The 23,444-nt window shown below is 35.4% G+C and overlaps 1 protein-coding gene across 2 annotated transcripts in view; it reads left to right on the top strand.

The window, feature by feature from the left end:
* CYYR1 (cysteine and tyrosine rich 1) overlaps positions 1–23,171 on the top strand; it is a 107,232-nt gene extending 84,061 nt beyond the window's left edge. Inside the window, exons 3-4 of one of the 2 annotated variants that reach the window (XM_054542867.2) lie at positions 8,942–9,099; positions 20,759–23,171. In XM_054542867.2, the coding sequence (XP_054398842.1) occupies positions 8,942–9,099; positions 20,759–20,892 (292 nt within the window). In that variant the 3' untranslated portion in view covers positions 20,893–23,171. The remainder of the gene's footprint in view (positions 1–8,941; positions 9,100–20,758) is intronic. The other variant, XM_024239553.3, reaches the window with a different exon arrangement.
* Positions 23,172–23,444: the final 273 nt, after the last annotated feature.

Raw genomic sequence — 23,444 nt, 5'->3', positions numbered from 1 at the left:
TACTTTTTATTCTCATTTTGTGTACTACTTTGACATTGAAGTAATGTATAGATTTCTTGAAGATCTCTCACTGAGCCGTAAAATTTAATTCTACATAAGATATGAGGAACAATCCCAATTAATGAAATTGAATGCAGTCTCTTGCTTTCCTGGTTCTGATATGCTTTTTTAGAACTTTTCTACAGGATCCCAGAGTACCTGTATGTTCCTTAAAACTGCCATTTCCACATTAAATATTTGCTTTTGTTTAAACTGTATAGCAATTTTGGCAAAGGAATTGTATTAGGTAAGATTAGGTTGGGTACCATATCACACACACATACATTCACACTCAAACTAGAATAACAGAGACTTCAATAATTTTTTTTAAACTGGTTTGTTTCTCATGCAAAGGAAACGGGAGTTGATACAGCATCTCCATGTTATTAAGGATACAAACTCCATCAAACTCATACCTCTTCCAACCCTAGGATATGGCTTTTGTCTTCATGGTCCACCTTGGAGACTAGAGCTCAGCCATTACACTCCTATTTCAGAAAGCTGAAAGGAAGGTAAGATAGAAAACGGGAGAAAAGTCCCATTCCAGCCATCTTTTAAGGAGGTTTCCTGAGAATTGACACAAAATATTTTATTATAACTTATTTTCCAAAACTCAACATGTAAAAAAAAAAAAACACTAGCTTTAAGGCTACCTGGAAGATGTAGTGTTGGCCAGGCATGGTGGCTCATGCCTGTAATCCCAGCACTTTGGGAGGCTGAGGCAGGCAGATTGCTTTACCTCAGGAGTTGGAGACCAGCCTGGCAACATAGCGAAATCCTGTCTCTACAAAAATTACAGAATTAGCTGGTAATGGTGACATGTGCCCATAGTGCCAGCTACTAGGGAGGCTGAGGTGGGAGAATCACTTGAGCCCAGAGGTTGAGACTTCAGTGAGCCACTGCACTCCAGCCTGGGTGACGCAGTTAGACCTTGTCTGGAAGGAAGGAAGGAAGGTAGGTAGGGGAAGATGTAGTCTTTATTTTAGTCAACCCTCAGACATCTTTTATCAAGGAAAATGTAGAAAATGAATATTGGGTTACACAATTGTCTCTGTCACGGTGCTTGAGTCAATAAATCACGTAAATTTATTCATTCAAAGTGATATTAGTTTCTAGTTTTATTATCATGAGTCTAACAGAAAGAAGTTATCTATAAAGCCCCAAGAAAGAGGATATGTTGAGTGAAGTTATTAAGGGGAGTCACCAGAATGAAAAAAAAAAAGGCAAAATAAACATTTTTGGCATATTTGGATTTTACGGTTTTGTTTTTTTTTTACAAGTAATGTAGACTTACTAAAAAATTACATGGATTGGTCTTCCTACCCTCCTAAGCATTTTACACTTGGAGTAGTAACAATATTTAATAGCAATTTAACTATTTGATATTACAGTCTTCTTATCTGATACACGTATACATAGATGTACATGTAACCAGACTCATAGAGACAAAAATAGAAAGAGAGATAGTTCTCAGATCCTATGATTAATATAAGTAAATACTGTTAATAGTGAAAATGATACTCCATTGAGTTTGTTTTTCTGTTATTTTCTGTAATTATTTATTTAAGCAACAGAGAAGAAAATGCATTATTTTTAAGTTAAGCAAGTCAAAGTGTTACTAAAATTGCCAGTGATTTTATAACAAAATATTGTATTCAAGGGTATTACAATATTTTAATGAATTGGCCAAAAGAATGAATTATTGAGGAAGTAGGATGATCTGATATAGAATTTTGCCAAGATTTATTCTCACGTATGTAGTCGACTTTCAGCCCTATAGTCAGAATAGGATTTTTATTATTGCTTAATTCATCTCATGTATATCATCACAAATAAATAAGTCCACTAAATATTACCTTCTTTAACAAAAGGTAAAAATGCTTTAGCTTCACTTATAATTTTTTTATTTTAATAAGAAATAAACCTATTTTAAGTTTATTCTTTTGAAGTTATGGTTACTTTTTCCAGAAAACTCTCTGTTCTGATACTTTTACCTTTGACTTATTTCAAAAGTAAAGGTATTTTATTTCAAACTCCTATTTCCGTGTGGAAGTTTATCCTAACAAAAATATTCTAGAATTTTCTCCACTTTTTATATAGGTATAAAATATCTGTATGGTATTAAATATAGATATCAAATATCTGCATGGCCTTTTTAATTTTTCTACTTTATTGGGACTGCTGTTACTAAATTATTATGTAGAATATTCATAAGCCCTTTGATTTACAGTTTTTTAAAATGCATTTGTAAATTGGGTCGTATCCAAGAAGAAGATAAATATTACCCTGGTGTACTTTTCATATCTGCTATTTTCATTAAGTATTATTTAATATTAATAGTGAAACCACATCAAGATAACTAGTAAGCTGCTGTACAGCAGTGCTAAGCCTAAAAGTGTTACTGTAACATGGTAACATTATCAGAATCTTTTTTTACTCATGAAAAGCGATTTATGGAATAAAATATATTATCTCTGAGCTTTGTTATAAAAGACAGTTTCATATTATTATTTCAGCCACCATAGATACATTTAATATCTTCATTATAAAATCTCATTTTGCAAAAAAAGAAAAAAAAAATTAGCTAAATTAGAACCTAGAAACAGTCCTGCACAGGCCAACTGATTTTTGACAAAGGTGCAAAAACCATGCGATGGGGGAATGAGGAGTGCTTTTAATAAATGGTACTGAAGTAGTTGGCTATCCACAGGCAAAATAATCTATTAATAATGAACCTCAACCTAAATCTAATACCTCGTACAGAAATTAAACAAAAATAGATCATAGGTTTAAATATCAAATGTAAAACAATCAGTCTTTTAGAAAGAAACATAGAAGAAAGTCTTCAGGACCTAGGGCTTGGTGAAAAGTTCCCACATATGACCCCAAAGCACAATCCATAAAAGAAAAAAAATGATAGATTGGACTTTATTTAAAAACTTTTGTTCTGTGAACGACCCTGTTGAGAGGATGAAAAGATGTGCTACAGACCAGTAAAAATATTCGCAAACTACATATTTTGTAAAGGACTCAAATAATTCTCAAAAACTCAATAGTAAAATAACCAAGCAATCCAATTAGAATATGGGCAAAAGACTTGGGTAGACATTTCATTGGAGAAGATGAATGGCAAATAAGCTTTCGAAAAGATGTTCAACCTTGCTAGCCATTACGGGAATGCAAATTAAGGCTATGATGAAATACCACTACACTTAATGCTTTATCTGTTAAAACAGCTAAAAAATAAAGTATAAAACTAGATACTGGCAAGGACGCAGAGAGGATCTCTCATATCTTGCTGGTAGGAATGTAAATAACTTGGAAGTTTCTTTAAAACTCAAACATACATTTATCATACATCCCAGTAATTGCACTTCTGGGCATTTATTGCAGAGAAATGAATACTTGTGTCCACACAAAAATCTGTACATGATTGTTTATAGCAACTTTATTTGTCAAACCAAAATTCCCTACAATAAATAATGGTTAAACAAACTGTGTTATACCATATCATGGACTACTACTCATCTAGGAAAGAACTACTGATACATGCAGAAACTGGAATGGATTCCAAAGGCATTACGCTGAGGGAAAAAAAGACTATCTCCAAAACTCACATGCTGTATGATTCCATTTGTATAATCTTCTTGAAATGACTAAATTACAGAAATGGAGAACAGATTGCTGATGCCCGGGGTTATTGATGGCAGAGAGAAGGCATGTTGGATATGACCATAAAGCAAAGTAATAGCAAAAGGGAAATATCTTGTGATGATGGAATAGTTTTGTACCTTGCTTGCTGTAGTGGTTATATGACTCTGTGCCTGTGTTAAAATGACATAGAACTATACATACACCTGATAGTAATGTCAATTTCCTGCTTTTCATATTGTGCCATTGTTACTTAAGATGTAACCATTTGGGGAAACTGGGTGAAGGGTACATGAGCTCTCTCTGTACTCTTTTTACACTTCCTGTGAATTTATAATTATTTTAAAATAAAAGTTTAAAAGGAGAGAGGAAAATGTGCAAACCCTGCAAAGTATTGTTTAAAAAAAATACATTCTCTGAAATTTTTTCAAGGTTTTAATGATGCCAGATTTTTCAAATTAATAGCTTCTCACTTTCCAACAGTTGACTGAGCCAATTGTTTATATGCAGGAAAGTTACTATTTGTTTATTGTTTCTTTTTATTAATTACAAAGTAAATAATGCTGTAAATTTTATACTTGCCATGTCTTAAATAACTAATTTACGATTGCTAATGGGTATGAAAGGATCAAGGGCACCAACTTCATGATTTAATCAAAAAAATTAATCTAATACATTAGTTGCAACCTCATTATTGACCTCAAGAGCAGGCACTTTTGCTAGAGCTGCCAACAAGGAAACAAAATGTGACTAATTTTCTACTTTCCTCTATTTAAGAAAAGAATTAATGAATATAAATATGTCCCAATTTGATATCGTAACAGCTTCCATAACACATAGTTTGGAAACTCTATGCCTGAATAACTGGGCCATTGATTATTTTTGGAACATAAATTAAGTCCTCCAGTTTAATCTTATTTGGACCTGAAACTTACAATAAAGGAAGTTTCTAGATCACTTTTAATCTTCTCACTTCAAATTATCTCCTTTCATAGATCTTTTTTTCTTGAAAAGATTTATTTATTAAACTACTGGACTCTGCTATTATTTAATTACTAATAGCAACACATCTAAATATGTCTCACATTCTGCCATCTTAATAACAAAGTAAAAATGCCTATAGAAGTATTTTAAAGGAGTTTATTTATATTCTTTTTTTTTTTTTTTTTTTTTTTGCAACAACAAGAATGAGAGAGCTCTCACCACTGTTCTTTTGCTACCAGAGCAGAATTTTTTTCACGAAATTATTATTTATATTCTTAATGGCATTCTATTTTTATATGTAGGTGGGGAAAAGTGTTAGAGAGAAAATATCCTCTGGAAAGTATAAATACAGCTTCACAATCCCTTATGTGCACTTTCACTTTTCAGAGTTTTCTGAGGATTTCAGAATTGCAGATAAAGGTCAGTTGGTGGCCAGATTTGACCTGAACAAACCTCGGGCTTTTGTCTAGTCCCCATATAATCTAACAGCGTTAATATTCCCACCTTCACTGTAGGAATATAAATGTTCTCCACATGCTACCCTAGCTGCCCCTGGGAATATTTCACAATGTGTAGTGTATGTATTTTCTTTACAAAATCTGAAAATTTCTGACTATGAGACAGATCTGGCCCCAGTGGTTTGGGGTAAGAAATTATGGCCAGTCCCAGAAAAGTATAGGATAGATGTTCAGGTACCACTGAGAATAAGGACCTATTTACCCAACAGATAAGTCCAGGAGCACAAGACTCATGACAAGAAATTTGACAGGAGAGTCAAATGAGCACCAAACTGACCTTCACTTTATAAATGAGGAAACTGAGGCACAGAGAGGTTGAGCAACATGCCCAAGGTTCCCCAGCTGTAGTTGATACCTAGGTGATCTGCCTTCAGAGATCATGCTTTTACACCACAAAGAATGGTTTGTGAAGACTTAAACCCGTAAGCCTCCAGAGTGAAACCCAAAAGACAGCAGGCAAAGCGGAGCCAGAGACTGGGTCTCTGAGATGAAAGCATACAGATTTCATGAAAGTTCATATCCTTATGAGTACAACTCCAAGCTCCGGGATATTGGCAGTGAGGCTGATGCTCCCCAAGTATGAAATTGGAGAATCCTTTCATGGAGAAAAATGAATAGCCCCAAGGAAAAGATCTATGGGGACTGATCTCAGTTTGTCCTGTTCTTTGGAGTTCACCTGTCAAATTCTGGCTTGCAAACTAAACTTCCAAGTAGCTACTTCAAGCTTTTTTTTTTTTTAATAGGAGAGAATTCAAGGATCACCAGACATTTGAAGAAAACATCAAACATGAATGAGATCAAAATGAACAATCAATAAAAAGGAACCTAGACAGGACGAGGAAATACAAACAGTAGAGAAAGTATCAAAGAATATATCATTGGTGCTTTCAAAGATTAAGAGACTGCATCAATGGAAGAAACACAGACACTAGAAACAGGGAAGGGAGTGCAATAGAGGATGAGATAAAGCACCAGAAAATTAAAAATAAGATAACTGTAATTTAAAGTTTAATACAACTTTGAAAGATAAAGTCAATGAAATTCTCCAGACAGTAGTTTTTTAAAAAAGGATTTTTAAAAAGAATTAGAGAATCGATCCAGAAAGTTCAAAAGCTTATTTCAGAATGGGTTTCCAGAAAGAAGAACACAGAAAATAGTGAAGAAAAAATTAACATTGTATGGAAAAGTTTCAACAACTGAAGGACATGAGCCTCCAAACATAAAGAATCAAAAGGACCTGGCAAAATATATATATTTTAAATCCAGGCACATTACAAAATTTTAGAATACCAAGAGTAAAAAGAAAATGCTAAGAACTTCCAGAAAGAAAGAAAAGGAAAACACGGTATCACACAAAGAAAAGTAATTATAATGCCACGGGAATTCTTTACAGCAGCTCCAAATTCTAGAAGACAATGAGCAATGCCCTCATATTTCTAAGAAATAATGTCTTTCAGTTTAGAACTTCATACATAGATGAATTATCAATCACGTGAGAGTGAAGGATTAAGTCATTTTCAGGCATTCAAAGACTTGAAAAATCTACTTTCCTTTGAATGCATTTTTAAGAAGCCATTCAGGAACATGCTTCAACAAACAATGCAGTTCACCAAGAATTAGCAAGAATTGGGTCCAGAAACTAAATGTGAGGACCACCAAACAGGGCTCAAGGGGAACAGTTCCAGGTTCGGAACAACCAGTAGTCTTAGTTGCTGTAAGAAGGAAATCATCAGGGGAGCAGAACAGAACTGATAAGCTATTTAACTATGTTTGAGTATGAAAAAGCTACTGATAATGTGGGAAAGATTTCTAGGAATTTTTGCAAGGAGCAGATATCAATATGTATATGGAAAAATAAAACTTCATGGAAATTGTTTAAAAATAATAAGTTGTAAAATAAATGCCATAATAATTTGTAAAAGGTAACTATGGTACATTGCTTGGCTCAGCAGATAGCAAAGTTATGGCAATGTAAATACTGAAGACTGATTTAACCAAGGATAAAGCTTGTCTGAGAGATCTGCATTCCCAAATACTATAAGAGGAGCCAATAAATAATGTGTAAAAACAAAAAACATAAAATAATGTAATAATAATATTGAGAAATAGGAGAAAGGGCATTAGAAAAAATAACTGAAAGGTTTGAAGTGGTTGCTTTTGGGGAATATGCAAATGAGGAAGTGAATATTTTTACTTTTCACATTTACAAGATAATCACTGTAGATAATAAAAAACTTGATACATAGAAATGCAGTTTTACCTCATGGCAATTATTCTGTTATTACTGGTAGTATCCTGTTAATACTTGCTTTTCCATTCAATACTAATTACTATCAGTACTAATTACTAGTATTCAATACTAATAAGTATTGAAAATACTGATTAATTGAATTAGTAGTCAATTAATACTGATTAATTGAATTAGTAGTCAATTAATACTAATTCATTCCCAGAGGAAAATAAAGCATTCTACCATAAAGATACATGCATGCAAATGTTCATTGCAGCACTGTTCACAATAGAAAAGACATGGAATCCACCTAAATGCCCATCAGTGACAGACTGGATAAAGAAAATGTAGTACATATACACCATGGAATATTATGCAGCCATAAAAAAGAACAAGATCATGTCTTTTGCAGGCACATGGATGGTGCTGGAAGCTAACACTAATTAATTGAATGAATACGAATTACTATCAATAGTAATAGTATTACTATTAAGTTAACCATGTATCATAAACATTTCACTTCAATCCATGTGGATCTCTTGACCCTTTTAAATCAATATGTAAGATTCATTTTCTGATGAATTTTTTTCTGTCAGTCCTCTTTTTACGGACATTAGGATGTTTCTCCTATTTTGCTATTAGCCACAACACTGATGAACATCCTTGTTATAGTATTTATGCTCATGTGCTACATTTCCTTAGGGAGCACTGCTAAAAATGATGCTTCTTGGTTAAAATTTGTATTTTGATAAAGATTTCCCCATTGCTTTTCAAAATAACGGAAAAATGTAGTTACCTACAAATTATATTCCACACAAACAATCATAATGTTGACTCTTTTATGCTATTCGGCTTTTTTTCTATTTATGGTTTTGTTGCATGAGCTAAAACTTTCTGGGGGAAAGAAACCATTAACATTAGTAGAAATCAAAGTTTTATTTACATTCTTCCTGAATTAATGGGATACTTATTTGTCATAATTGTTCTCTGGGTAGTTTAAAAATATGAAGTTTGGTTTGGTTTTCATTAAGAAACAAATATTCTTGTTCTATGAAGAGTGTTAATCAGGAATGAGTGTTAAATTTCACTTAATATTCTGACATCTACCAAGTTGTTTTCATTAAACACATACATGCTATGCCCAATAGATAAATTCTTTGCTGTTTAGATACACAGCAGAATGGTTTTTTAAATTATTATTTTGGAGAGCCTATCTAGAGAATTGTGCTTTGTATCAAAACATGAATTTTAAGAACAGAATCTAAATGATGAATTGGTCAACGGTGCTAGAAGAGGATTTTTATAACTTTCTCATATCTATTGAAATACAGACTATTTGCTTTATCAATTCAGGGAACTTATGGGTTTTTTTAAAAAAAAAAAAAAGAAAAAAACGCACACACATTATCCTTAAGAACATTTGTAAAAAAACACTTGTCCTATAATCATGGAGCTCTACTAGAAAGTCTAAAGAATGCTTACAAGTCTTTTGAGTAAACTTACTTGTTTTTCCTTTTAGGGGCACTGCAATTGCGGGCATTGTTTTTGGAATAGTATTTATCATGGGGGTCATTGCTGGGATTGCCATATGTATCTGCATGTGCATGAAGAACCACAGGGCGACCCGCGTGGGCATCCTCAGGACGACTCACATCAACACCGTCTCCTCCTATCCTGGTGAGCAAAACTGTTGACGCTCAAAGGCTCAGATTTGTTAGTTATCTTCTGCTCCTCACAGAGAGAAGGAAACATTCTAGATGGTCACTGAAACCACCTCCAATTTCATAGAGTATTTCTAGGTACATGTAGATTGAAGTTCTAGCTGAATCAAAATTACTTAGATCCAAGTAATACAATCCATTTCTTTTTTTGAAGGTATTCATATTTTTAATGTCTGTCTCATTGACTACAATTGCCAGTCAGCCAGAATTAAGATAAATAAGCAATTCACACCCACTGTGTCTACCTGCCAGTGAGTACTGACAAGTAATTATAAAGTATAATGTATGTCTCAATAAACTGGCATCTGATCCAATAGATATAGATGTCTTGAGAAAAAGCATTCAAGAAAATTTTCATATATCTTCATTATGTCAAGAGAACGGCTTTAAACACAGTATTAAAATTCTCAACAGGCCAGGCACAGTGGCTCACGCCTGTCATTCCAGCACTTTGGAAGGCCAAGGTGGGTGGATCACTTGAGGGCAAGGGTTCATGACTAGCCTGGCCAACTTGGAGAAACTCAGTCTCTACTAAAAATACAAAAGAAAAAAAAAGTTCAACAAAGAGCAAGGGTAATATATTAATAATTTGACAAATATTTATTGAGAATATGCTAGAAGTTCCACATATAAAAATATATTGAGTACATGTGACTTCATAAACAAAATACTGCATTTTGCATTAGAGGATTTCAATAATGCTTTCTAAGTCAATCTGTGCATGTACAATTTGACATATAAAAGGCAGGCAAGTTCTAAATTTAACACACCCTTAGGAAGTTAATTTCCCATCCACACTCATGTCTTTTCTTTCTCTGTCTCTACAGGAAAAGAACAGGGTACCTTCTACATGCAACTGTGCTTTGTATTTGTGTTAATTCCCTGTTCTGTCCTTCCTCTGTCAACCTTTTTTTTTTTCCTCTATCATCTTCAACTTGAGGGAGCAAATTTCAGATCAATAAGGGTATGATAATTCCTCTTGTTCCTCTTTGGTCAGTTCCTCTATAATATTTTCATACTGGAGTACCTGAAGGCTCAGTCTTGTCTTTTCTTCCATATTGTATCTACACTTACTTCTTTGCTTGTATTAAGAGTATTACAACCTCAGGGTAGTAAGTGCCATTTATATGCTAATGCCTCCCATGTATCTGCAGTCCAAACCAATTCATTTTATCCCAGTGCCTATTGAACATCTCCACTTGAGTGTCTCATAAATATCCCAAATTTGACATGTCTAAACTTGGATTTCTGATCCAAGTTTTGGATTTCCCCCAAAACCCCTCTCCACTCACAGCCTTTACCATTTCTCTTGATGGCATCTCTATTCTAGTTGCTCAGGCCAGAAACCATGCACCCTACCACGAAAACTTCTTGGCTCTGCCTTCAAAATATATACAGTATTTTGACTACTTCTCATAGTGAGAAGTAGATATTGTTACCCCCCCCCCCCCAGTGGGAGAACTTCATCAGCTCTCACTTCCTTTACTCTAATAACATCCTGGCTGGTCTCCCAGCATCCACCCTTTGCCCCCTGGGGTCTATTCTCAACCCAGTAGCCAGAGTGAACCTTTTAAAGTAGATGTCAGATCGTATTACTCCTGTGCTCAAAATCTTCCAGCGGTTCCCCATTTCCCGCAGAGGAGGCACTAAAGCATGTGGTTCTTCATTTTATCCAAAGTAAAAGGCAGATTCTTTACTGAGGCCTTCAAGGTACTGCATGAATTGGCTGCTCTTTTTATTTCCCAGGCCTCCTTTTTTTCTACTCTCTCCCTGGCCACTCTGTCTCCAGTCATATTTTTTTTCCCTTGCTGTTCCATGAACTCACAAGGCGACACTTCCACCATAGGGCTTTGCCTAGAATACTGACTCCCTCACTTCATTTAAGTCTTTAACCAAAGGTCACCTCCTGAATGAAGTCTGCCCTGATTTAATACACCCTATTTAAGAGTGTAATGTGTCCCTTCTGACAGCATCCCAATTCTCTTTGTGCTGCTCTGCTTTTTATCCAGAGTGCTTTTAATCTTCTAAGATATCGTATAGTTTAGCTAATCATTATGTTGATTGTTTATTGTTCATCTCCTCTTCCTAGAATATGAACTCCATGAGGCAGAGATCTTGGTCTCTTTTGTTCAACACTCTATTCCAAGCATGTAAGACCAGGCCTGGTATATAATGGGCACTCAGCTGAATGAACGATGAACACAACTCATGAAAAGACCTGAATTAATCATATATCAATACCCTAGGGAATTGACTTTAAGTTTCACCCTGGAGTGTACTCACTACAAAAGTAACATGCAATTTCAAATACTCCCAACTTGCAAGAATATTGGTAGGGTTACTGTAAAGATGTTGGAATATAAGGGAAAAAGTAGATGGAATTATTTTTATTATTATTTATACCTCTCAATTTTTTCCCTTGGTTAAACTATAACCCAAGAGAAAAACAGAGAAAGTCAAGCAAAGACATTCATTGTAGAGAAGGTATGAAGAATTGCTTTGCAGATAATGTTCTAGATACTCATTAGCTTGATCAAAAAAGTTTAATTGAAAGTAATGTTTAAATATTTTTATAAAATGTTCAATATTTTATTTTATCCTTCTGTAAGTTCAAACTTTGAATAAAGTTAGAAAATACTAAATGTCACGATAGTAATGTAAGGTCACATGTTTTCTTGGGTTTGAAATTTCAGTTAGCAGATGGAAACATGTTTTTAAAACTTTATAGTAGCATCATTTATACTTTCAGATCACAGGAATGTGTTGCATTTTTATTAAATGCATTGTTCTCATAACTGAATAATGGAAGAAAGATAATGAACCTCATGCTGAAAACATTTTTACTGCAAAAAAGACTAGGTCTTTGAAAACATAATGTGCATGATTACTTCTCATTTCCTTCTCAAAGTCTCTAATTAAGATTTTACTTAAAGGTTTAGGAAGCAACACATAATAGGATTGAATACTTTTCAAAATCTTTCATCTATGGAAACACAAAATGCTTTTACCCACACTAATTAATTAACCCTATGATAACTGAGATAACAACCCAACTTATTGTATAGTCCTACAGCTCACAGATCAGATAAATGCAGAGAGCATAATTTAGCAAAGGTGAAAGTGTACAGTGGGGAGCCCTAGAGTGAACATTATTACTCTACATGAGGTGAAAACAGTGTCATTCAGCTGTCATACCTGACCCTATGTTGGACAGTGACCTTCCAAAAGTTTTTCATTCTTGCCATATTGGGTAGAATGAACAGACGTCCTCTTTCATTGCAATTATTTTTTAAATTGTCCACATGAAAGCAAGAATTTTCAAATTTTACATTTCCACTACTTTTCAGAACTTCAGTGCTAACAAAGGAAAGTGATCATATTAACTCTTTTTTTTAAAAGCAGGTTTGGGATATACACATCTGAAAGAAAATAATGTAGTAAAACTGTAACAAAAGGCTTGGCAAAGATATAAAAGTCAAATACTAACAAAAGGAAAGCAAGAGATTTCAGTGCCATCAAGAAAATTGAGATTTGAGGTATATTATTGAGTCCTGTGAAATGATTTATAGATAGATAGATAGATAGATAGACAGATGATAGAAAGATAGATAGATAGATAGATAGATAGATAGATAGATAGATAGATGGATGATAGATAGGATAGGCAAACAATTGGAGAGGGGAATGGGGCTCTTCCTAACAGAAGAATGTCAAAGAGTAAATGTAGAAGGGAGTTATAGAATTGAAAAGAATTATTTTAAGACCATCATAAAGAAAGAGCCAAAAATCAACAGATGCTAAATCTAGAGGAGAATGTGCTGAGAAGGATATTTGCAGGTCTTAAAGTGTCCACCAGATTTCTTGTCAGTTATCAAGTGAAAAAAAGTAACTTTATGGTTACTAAAGGACAGATAAATATCATGGACCTTTGAGTGTGTTACTCTGAGGACAACACAATTTCATGTATGTAGGTCCCACCTGGAAGATCACAGCCTAAATCTTAGCATGAGAAAATATCTGACAAACCTAAGTTGAGGAACATTCAATAAAACAACTGGCCTGTAGTCTTTCAAGTCTCTTGGAAATACTTCATTAAGAAATAAATACCCCATTTGCATCACTGAATTCACACATGACAGAAACCTTATTAGTATCTGCACTGACATGAGAAGACTTTTGAGTACTCGTCAAACCTTTTTAGAGATCACAAGCTCATGTTCATACTAAAGAAAACGTCTGTGTTTGTACTGAATATTAAAAACAATCTTCATCAGATGTGTAACTTCTTTACACATCAAAAATTCATACTGGAAAGATTCTCTATAATAATATTGTGACTATGAAAATGCCTTCACCTTGAAGACACTGGAAGGAAACAAAATGGATACGTTAATGTCATCAAGTCTTCGCCCAGGCAAACGTTTTTAGTACAAATCAGAGAATTCAAACATGAACTGAGAAAACCTTCTTTGATGTCATATTAACTGTGGTTACAGAATTAATGCTACAGACAAAATTTATGGGTATGATGAAGTAGAGCTAGCAAGTACAAAATTTTGCTATAAAATGGGTAGAGAAAACTGAGATGGACATGAAGTCAAGAGGTTTTCCTGTTGTTGTTGTTGTTGTTTTTCTTATTGAGAAATCCAGATGGTAGTGCCCTGTATTTTGCTAGTACACTGATGGTAAACATAAAGGGGGAAACTGATGAATACAGAAGATAGAAGGGATTATTGGAAATCAGTGTCCTTAAGTCTGAGGAAGAAATTCGGTACACAAGTATAGGGGCTAGCCTTTGATGGGATCACAGACAATTCATTATGTACAGCACGATCAGAGACAATTTATTTATGTACAGCATATGTAAGGCAATAAGTACATAAACACAGTTTCAATGAGTTGTAGACTTGGTGGTCAAAGGATCTTCTCTTTTGCTCATGCCAATTTTCTCAGTGAAATAAGAAGCAAGTCTTCTGCTGAGAGTGAAGAAAGCTGAGGAGGTATTTGAGGTTAAGAAGGAAAAAAAGCATGAAACAGGAATCTCAGAAAATGAAGAATGTGAAATGTCTAAAGAAATGTATAGCTTCCGAGCAAGGCCAAAGGCCACAACACTTATAAAAATGGTCATTTACTCAAAGTGAAATCATTCAGCAGCATGATTGTGCATTTTTCTCTAGTCACATTAAGCTCCTAGATATTGATCCAGGATAACCAAAGTGTTGGGTTTAATAAGGGTTGGGGTTCTGCCAGGCAATGGTGAAAGAGATAAGAACATTGACAATAGGTGCAAAAGAGTAATTTTAGTGATGGCCCATAAATCAATGCTGAATAACAAAGGATACCATGACAGGAAAGAGGTGACATCAGTTTGAATTCTTTAAAATTGCCATTAGTAAATTGGAAATCCAGGTGAGGTCCAAGATGCGGTGAAATGAGTATTCTAAAAAGATACTAAAGGGTGGTGGTCAGATTTATAATTAAGATTTACAAAATAGCACTATTATTGCCAACAACGAGGGTGAAGAGACTTTTGAAGGAAAAATAGTCAAGGGACTTGAGAGGCAGGGTTAGGTGGATGTTGAAATCACAAGAATGATAAGAGAAGTTGTGAAGGAAAGACAGACCATGGGCCAGATGTTAAGTCTTCAGTGAATGAAAGTTTGGGGTAAGGCAGACCACAGATATTGATAACAAGAAAGAGTAGAAAGTAGTATAAGATCACCCCAGCTGCTACTGAGGCTAAGGCAGGAAGATCTCAAGTTTGATCCTGGCTTGGGCAAAATAGCAAGGCACCTACTCCGTTAAAAAAAAAAAAAAAAAGGCATGGTATGTGCTTCTTTTTTCATGGCATATGTGCTAGAAAAGAACACATGGTAGGCTGGGTGTGGTGGCTCACGCCTGTAATCCCAGCACTTTGGGAGGCCGAGGTGGGAGGATCATGAGGTCAGAAGTTCGAGACCAGCCTGACCAACATGGTGAAACACTGTCTCTACTAAAAATACAAAAATTAGCCGGGCATGGTGGTGGGTGCCTGTAGGCCTGTAGTCCCAGCTACTCAGGAGGCTGAGGCAGGAGAATCACTTGCACCCGGGAGGTGGAGGTTGCAGTGAGCCAAGATCGCGCCATTGCACTCCAGCCTGGGCAACAGAGCAAGACTCCATCTCAAAAAAAAAAAAAAAAAAAAAAAAAAAAAAAAAAAAAACCAACATGGCATATATGCTACAAAACGTTTTAAAGAGTAAGAATAGATAATAGCTTGAAAAGCGGCTATGAAGATTATGAACAGCCTGAGCACCTCCTGGCCCTATAGGTGGTAGGATGTGGAAGAAAAAGAATAGCTGTGCTTTGGTAGTGCTGCTAAGGAGCCATCCTCTCCTGGAAAATCAGATTTTAATTAGAGCAAAAAGGTGATGTGACTGTTCCTTTCCACTTCCTGAGTTAACCATCTCATGCATTCTTCTTTCATCTCAAAACTCAAAAATCCCCTCAGCCTTCTCACTCTCAGCAGGTGATTTCTCAACAGATCTCATTTCTCGAGAAAACAGACAGGGTCAGAAGAGAACTTTCATTCTGAAAGCAGGAGTTGCATGGTGAAGGCAGGGAAAGAGGGTGAGGTGACAGACTGTGTTCCACTGAGCACAGTGAAGGGGGTGGGGAACTTTTGGAAAATTAATAAATCGATGTGCAAAGCCTTCCAGAATTAAAGGTCTACAATAAGGAAACCTGTCTTTCTCATGGTGACAGAGGAATGTGAGACTTGATGGAATTTGTCTTGATGCTATCTGAGTGGAAGGGGAACAATAGGTTATACTATATCTTCGCATGTTAGGCCATTGTAGAGGATAAATGGGCAGTATTGAGTTTATATGGCTGGGGATGGGGGTAATGGAGGTCTTGCCAGGAGCTGTGTGGGCCTTTATTTAAACCCTCTGTTCTGGGTGGGGTTAAGGAAAATTGTGAGTAGTGGGGTTTGGGGGAGAGTAGATGAGAAGGTTTGCAATAAGAAATAGTCTTTAAATATAAGGCATGAGATTCATCCGTTCTACCAGGTATCAAAACTATTTAAAATCAGTAATAATTAAATTGAGGTGTGTCTGGTACAAAAAGATATACCTTGGGCATTGGAATAGAACAGGTATATTAGAATTTTGTATACTGTAAAGGAGACATAGCAAAAGGATATAAAAATTGAGGACTATTTAATAAGCCACATTTAGATAATTTGGCCTAACCAAAATTTAAAACTTAGAAAAAATAAACTTTGATGCAAAAATATACCAAATAAAATAACAGATGTAGAGAAGCATTAAATATATAAATTTAAATGGGTAAACTCAGAAATAGGATAGTTATGTATCAACTATCTGAAAAAGAAGACTAATTTTTAAACTTGGAAATAACACAGAAGGGATTTTTTAAATGAATAACTACATATTTTGTTATGGTTTTAAACTTCAGAATGTCAGTAAGGTAAAAATCATATAATAAACCATTTTGACAAAGAGTTTTTATTAAAAGATATATAATTTTGTGTACTTTTTTATATCTTACTTATATCTTCATTGAAATTAAGATCCTCATTTAGAAACTATCACCAGTCCAGAACAACAACAAAAAATTCACTCTATATGAATAACAAACAGTGGACAAGATGTAAAACAGTGTCAAACCTAGCTATTATCAAAGAAATTATCAAGTAAAATAAAAACCTAAATTTTTCACTTAATTTACTAAAATATTAAATGATAATCTAGTTGTATACCCTTACAAGATGAAATAATTCTTTTTGAAAGTAGTTTTATAATGTGTTCTAAGCAATAAAATGTATGTGTTATTTAAGCCAGCTAATTCATTCCTGGAATTTTATTCTTAAAAAAAACCAAAATAATTAAAAAGTCTATGTGTAAGAAGATATTCATCACTACATTAATTATAATAAAAAATTAACCTCAAAATAGTGAATGGTGGATGGAATAACTGCCAAGGCAGCCATTAATAAAGCTTATGAAGAATATGCAGCAGAATGAAAAGACTTGCATTACAATACAAAGTGAAAAAGTATAGGCTATACTCTGTGACTGCAAGGATGCAACTACACACAAATGACTAAGAGACAGTATATAAACATATTATTTGTTAAATTGGGGTGACAAAATTATGGATGATTTTCTTCTGTTTCCAAATTTTCTGAAATAATTGTGAAGAGTTTAGGTAACACCACGCATCTTCCCATCAGCTTTAGAAATATTGGCCTGAGTGGGTAGAAAACATTACATTTCTTCTCCGAATTTCATGGCGTTGCTGGATGTTTTAATATTGTAGACAGCTATATCAGACGTTGAGGATAAATGGCCTATTTACCCTACTTAAATAGGAGATTAGAATATTGGTTATGAAAGGATTTCAAAGGCACATATCTCCAGCTGCATACATACAACTTTTAAGTATGATTTGACCTGTAAAAAAAGAACAAAACCACTTGGGATTAATCAGGAATTCTAAAATTGATACTTTGAAAAGTTTACTTCCAGTGAAACTTTATTATGTTCAAGAAAGAAAGATAATACAGCCCACAATTATACAAATATTATTTCAAATGTCTTCCAGTGGCTGATATTATAAAAGATGTGCCATGTTTATATCTTGATGGGTAGTCCTCAAAATACCACTCTTTAACATTACATCAGAACTTTACCAAAATTCAAAGGTTGTATGAATGAAAGACCACTGTCATATCTTAGATTTTCATGTTCAGCATGCAGCTGCATAAACCATAGGGATTCTTGCTGAAATGTCCTTCAGCACTTTTTATGCAGATGGCAGAATATAAACGCTTTGTTACAGACGCATAAACACATGCCATGGCTTCATGACAGAGAATGATGTAGAGTCAATCTGCAGAATCAGCTGGTGTATGCTCCTCAAGTGGGAGGCAGGGAAAAGCTTTGGCAGAAAAACAACATAGAACCACATGCTTATAAGAAACAGTTCAATGGGTTTCCTGCTGCAACTTCCTATTTTCCATGGAGGCTGCAGCGTTTCATTCTTGGCTTGGATGAAGTTTATTATAAATCTCTTTGTCTCAGTGCTCCTAGATATAATGAAGTTGAGGAGTGGGTATAATGCAGAGGGAATGTGTATTTAGACTCCACAGAACTTACTCCATTTTTTTGCAGGAAACAGAGCTTGGAGTAGCCCAGCCTCCCAGGGTCTGAGGGAGCACTGGGGAAACTGTATATATGCATCCTCGCTGATGTATTTACAGAGCTGTGTTCTCGGCTGAACCCCCTCAGCCTGCCCAGCGCAGTAGAGACTTGCAAGACTTTTGCTCCACCAAGGAGTGCTCAGGGGACATCCCACTCAGTACCGTGGCTCCGTCTTCCTCTTCTATTCAGTGGCTCAATTCTGCTTACTCACATCCTCCAAGTACAGGGCAATCAGTCAGTGGTTCAAATCATCAAGCTCTTGGTAAAGATAGGCAAACTAAAAAGATCCAGAAGAAAATTGTATTAGTCCATTCTCACACTGCTATAAAGACATACCTGAGTCCGGGTAATTTATGGAGAAAAGAGGTTTAACTGACTCACAGTACCACTGGATGTACGGGAAGCATGGCTGGCGAGTCCTCAGGAAATTTACCATCATGGCGGAAGGTGAAGGGGAAGCAAGCACATCTTCACGTGGCCAGCACAAGAGAGAAAGAAGAGGGAAGTGCTACACACTTTGAAACAACCAGATCTTGTAAAAACTATCATGAGAACAGCAAGGGGGAAATCCACCCCCATGATCCAATCACCTCCCACCAAGTCCCTCCCCCAACATTGGGAATTACAATTTGACATGACATTTGGGTGGGGACACAGAGCCAAACCATATCAAAAACATAGTTTTTGTCTGCATATCGGTGGAAGCCCTATGTATGTCTATGTCTGTTTATCAGAACACTGTCAAATTCTTATTGGAAAGAGTACAAATTAAGGTTCGTTTGCAAGCAACTGCAGTTTTTGCAATTACTTTAATGGCAAAAACTGCACTTACTTTTGCATCAACCTAATAGAAGACGTTTAGAAAAGTTTGTTGAAATGTTGTCTGTTCCTTTCTGCCATTCTAGTATTAAAAGCATGCCCACTTATTTGCATTGTTATGACCCTGGTCTTGTGATTTGGGTTACATTCACAATAGGCAATTAAGGCATGTCAGTTTCCAAGCAGAATCAGGATCCTGATGATGATTCAGCTTCTGGCAATTCATCAGATTGGTTGCTGAGGGAGTTGCTCAGATGTTGCAAAATGATTCAGTTCTTGGAAACATGGATAAATTTCAGCTCAAGGAGTACTTCTTTTTCAACACTAGAGAAAGGAAGTGAGACCACTACAAAATAGACATTTATGTATAGTCATCATAAAATATATTAAAAGGTAGAACAGAGGATACTAGAGGCTGGGAAGGGTAGGAAAAAAGGATGGATGGGGAGAAATTTATTAAAGGATATAAAATTACAGCTAGATAGGAGGAATAAGTTCCAGTGTTCTATACCACTGGATGACTATAGTCAACAATAATATATAGTTTCAAATGGGTAGAAGGAGGATACTAAATGTTCCCAGCATAAAGAAATGATAAATGTTTGAGATGATGGGTATGCCAGTTACCCTGATCTGATTATTATACATTATGCATATCAAAACATCACTATGTACCCCATGAATATGTACAATTATTATTTGTCAAGTCAAAAAAATAAAATAATTTAAAATTTAAAAACTTTTTTAAAACACTGACATAGGGTGTAGTAACAAAATGAAGAAAAATTTTCAAATAAGATTCAGAAAATTAAATTTTTCATCTTCATCTTCTAACCTATTTGCCCTCCTTTTTTGTCTTCTTCTTCATATTTCCGTAATGGTTCCACCCCCCTCCAATTATAGGAGTCCTGTACTGGGTACCCAATACCTCAACCCCTTCTTTCACTTTCTCCTGTCTTTCTCCACACACCCAGTCATCACCTAAAGACTTGGCTACTCAAGGACTGTTAGGATGTTTTTCCCTCACTGTCATGAGTCCCTTATCATCCCTTACATATGCCATTACATTGTTGCAGCTTTTCTTTTATCTACCTCTGCCTCTGTTGACTGCTGAGAGTGGTCTTCTCAAAGCATATTCACTACCATGTTCAAAGAATCTCTGATAGCTACATGATAGCTACATGTTATACGTTCTACATTGCATTCAGAGCCCACCATGGTGATAACAACCAGACTCCTTATTGTCTTTTCCCATTCTCCCTTTCGTGTACTTTTTGCTTGAGCTGAAGGGCTCTCCTGCTTCAGTGCTTTTGATCAACCTGAATTGTCCCTCAGCTTCTCTTTCTGCCCCTTCAGCACCATATTTTCAAGAAACTTTCTCTAAACAACCAATTCTTAACACTTTGACCCATGATACCACATTTTAGAGCACTTACCCTTTCATGCATATGTGGTCTTGACCTAATAAAACTAAGATTTTTGCAGCCACAATTTATGTCCCCTCCCAAAGTATCTACCCCAGTGGCTTCAACACAGTAGAAATGCAAATATTTGCTAACTCCTTGATGTTCTCCTCCCCTTCTTTTTCAGGAGGACCACCACCCTACGGTTACGACCACGAGATGGAATGCTGTGCAGACTTGCCTCCTCCATACTCCCCCACCCCACAGGGTTCAGCACAGCGTTCTCCACCCCCTCCTTATCCTGGAAACTCAAGGAAATAATCTATCTCCCAGAACAGAACATGTGCCAGTGGGTGATCTTGCCTGGAATAAAATGCCTCTACTCAGAAACAGGCAGGAAAGAATTGCTCCAAGGAATACTTTTTGGGGTCAGATAATGTGTCAGGTGGAATATCCCTGCTAGGAGATATAGGGTTTCTACCCTACTCAAAGCTGACCCCATCTGGAGTATTAATGTTTGGTTCTATGGAACCACATTTTAAGAGATCTGCTGATCCACCTAAGCACATTCAGAGAAGAGTAATGTAATTGACAAAATATCTGATAATCATGTTTAAGGGCTAGGTGACGAAAGTTTCAGTATTGATCCTGGAAATAAAGAAGACCTAAGCAGGATGGGAAAATGATTTGGCCCACACAAGGAAGCAACTTTATTCTATATAGCTTTAAAAGTCAGAACTAGAATTGTTCATTCTTTCATTCATCAGTAAATGTATTTTGAGTGCCTAAGAGTTTACTATGTGCCTAGCACTGTTTGAGGTCCTGATGGAAGTTACAGGATGGGTACTCTGGTTTTAGTACAAGAAAGAGCAATGACTAGATTGCTTTGTGAAGGTCTTGGTAGAGACATGCTCCAGAAGGGATAACAAAATCAAATAGTAGATGGGTCCATTGGGCCTCAGAAGTTCTGCTCGTGTTTTAGGTGGGTGTGAAGTGAATTTCTATGTGTCCAGGAGTGAATAAAACCGGAAGAGTTGGATCTTATTTATTTAATTAGGGAGTTAAAACAAGACCAAAAAGACTCAACAGCCGCTTGAAGCCAAGAACTCTTCAATGCCAGCTACTGCCACCTAAAAATCAACTGGCTGTATAGTGGATCAGAATAAAGGTTATTCCAACTGTGGGGAGAAAAAAAAATTGTATCAAGTTCCACAGGTAGTAGACACTTCACTTCCAAGTAAAGATGAGAAATCAAGTATTCCCACAGGATTTTAGGTCAGGGAGCAAAAATCTCAGAACTTGACCTTGAAGATACACAACAGGCTTGCAAAAATAAAGTGAGAAATGAAGTTCAGATTCCCTTCTGTGGAATTCCTTAAAACTATTATTTTTTTTTCCTTTGTAAAATTTTGATAATCTATTCTCTTAAAAAAGTTAATGACACAATTAAGATACTGACATCAAATTGTTGCCTTTTACCAAAATGCAAATTTTATGAAGTGCCTACCTTTATATGTATAAGCATTTAATAAATAATTCTAATGTGCCATATTTTGCTGTGAGTGACCTTAACATTTATATTTTTATATGAGTTGTTTCATGTATTTATAAAGATTGTATATTGAACATTGGAAATAGATGATTAGATTTTTGTGTCATTTTACAATTAAATCTAAAATGTTTAATCCAATATCATCATCAAAATTCAGTGAAATCCCAAAACAGTGCCAAGAATTTTGCTGAATGAAACAATCAAACGAAGCATTTTAAGGTTTAAGTTATAGTACCTGTACTTGCAGATAAGAAGCTTACCATATCATTATTATAAGTAACTTATATTACTTTCAAATACCTATATTAGAAAGATATGGATCTGACTGAAATATAACCTACCTGCCAGTAAGGTCCAAAGGCTGAATTTGTTTTGAATGACTTCCTTGATTTTTAAGCACTGATGATTTTCTTATATATGAGGATGCAAAGCATTCAAGAGTTTCAGCCTGTGCTGGTGAGGGGCTCCCTGACTTACATAAAGTTTTCAGCACAATTTTAATAGTGCATATGCTTTAATTTATTTTTCTTCTGCATGTGGTCAGACCCAATTACACTGCAGCTATGACTCTCAAAGTGCCAGGGTTTCTGTGATGATTCTGAGAATGCTGAATACAAATATACCGTATATTCTTTAAGGAAAATGGAAAGGAAAGATCAGCAGAAATAGGGTTTTATCATCTTCACCATCAATAAACATTTATTGCATACCTCCTATGTTCTGCAAATTTTCCCCAAATAGAAGCCAGTTCAGTCCACACTATCTCTTCTTTGAGTTGTTTATGGCCTCCCTTAAGGCATTTTACAAACCCATAAGCCTACAATAGATGAGTATTTTTACTATTTGTATTAAGTGTCATAATAGCATAAATGTGCACATTACCATTATAGACTGTTGGAGTTCACTGATTGTTTTCATAGATGATGCTTCTTGGAGAAAAATAGTATAGGATGTGAAAGCTTTGAATTATGGTTATTTAAAAACTAACATTTGCTGTGGCCAAAGTGTTTACAATAAGCAATAAAATGAAAGAAACTATTCTAACACAGATTATATTTTCATTGTCTTGTGTCCATTTTTTTCACCCTCTATTTCTGCTGACTTTGCCTCATTCTTCTATACAGGAAACACAGGGCTGGAGCCAGACAGACTTTATTTTGAATCCTGTCTCCTGCCTGTGTGATTTGAAGCAGGCTACTTCATCTCTGAGATTCAACTTTCTGCTCTGGAAAATGTAAATAATATTATCAGTCTCATCGTGTTCTGCAAAAACTGGATGAATAGATAACAAAATTCTAAGTATAGTGCCTGGCACATAGAA

This window comes from Pongo abelii, chromosome 22 (genome assembly GCF_028885655.2).
Source record: "Pongo abelii isolate AG06213 chromosome 22, NHGRI_mPonAbe1-v2.0_pri, whole genome shotgun sequence".
Taxonomy (NCBI): domain Eukaryota; kingdom Metazoa; phylum Chordata; class Mammalia; order Primates; family Hominidae; genus Pongo; species Pongo abelii.
Note: the sequence above shows the minus strand (reverse complement) of the source record. Positions and strands in the feature narration are given on the sequence as shown.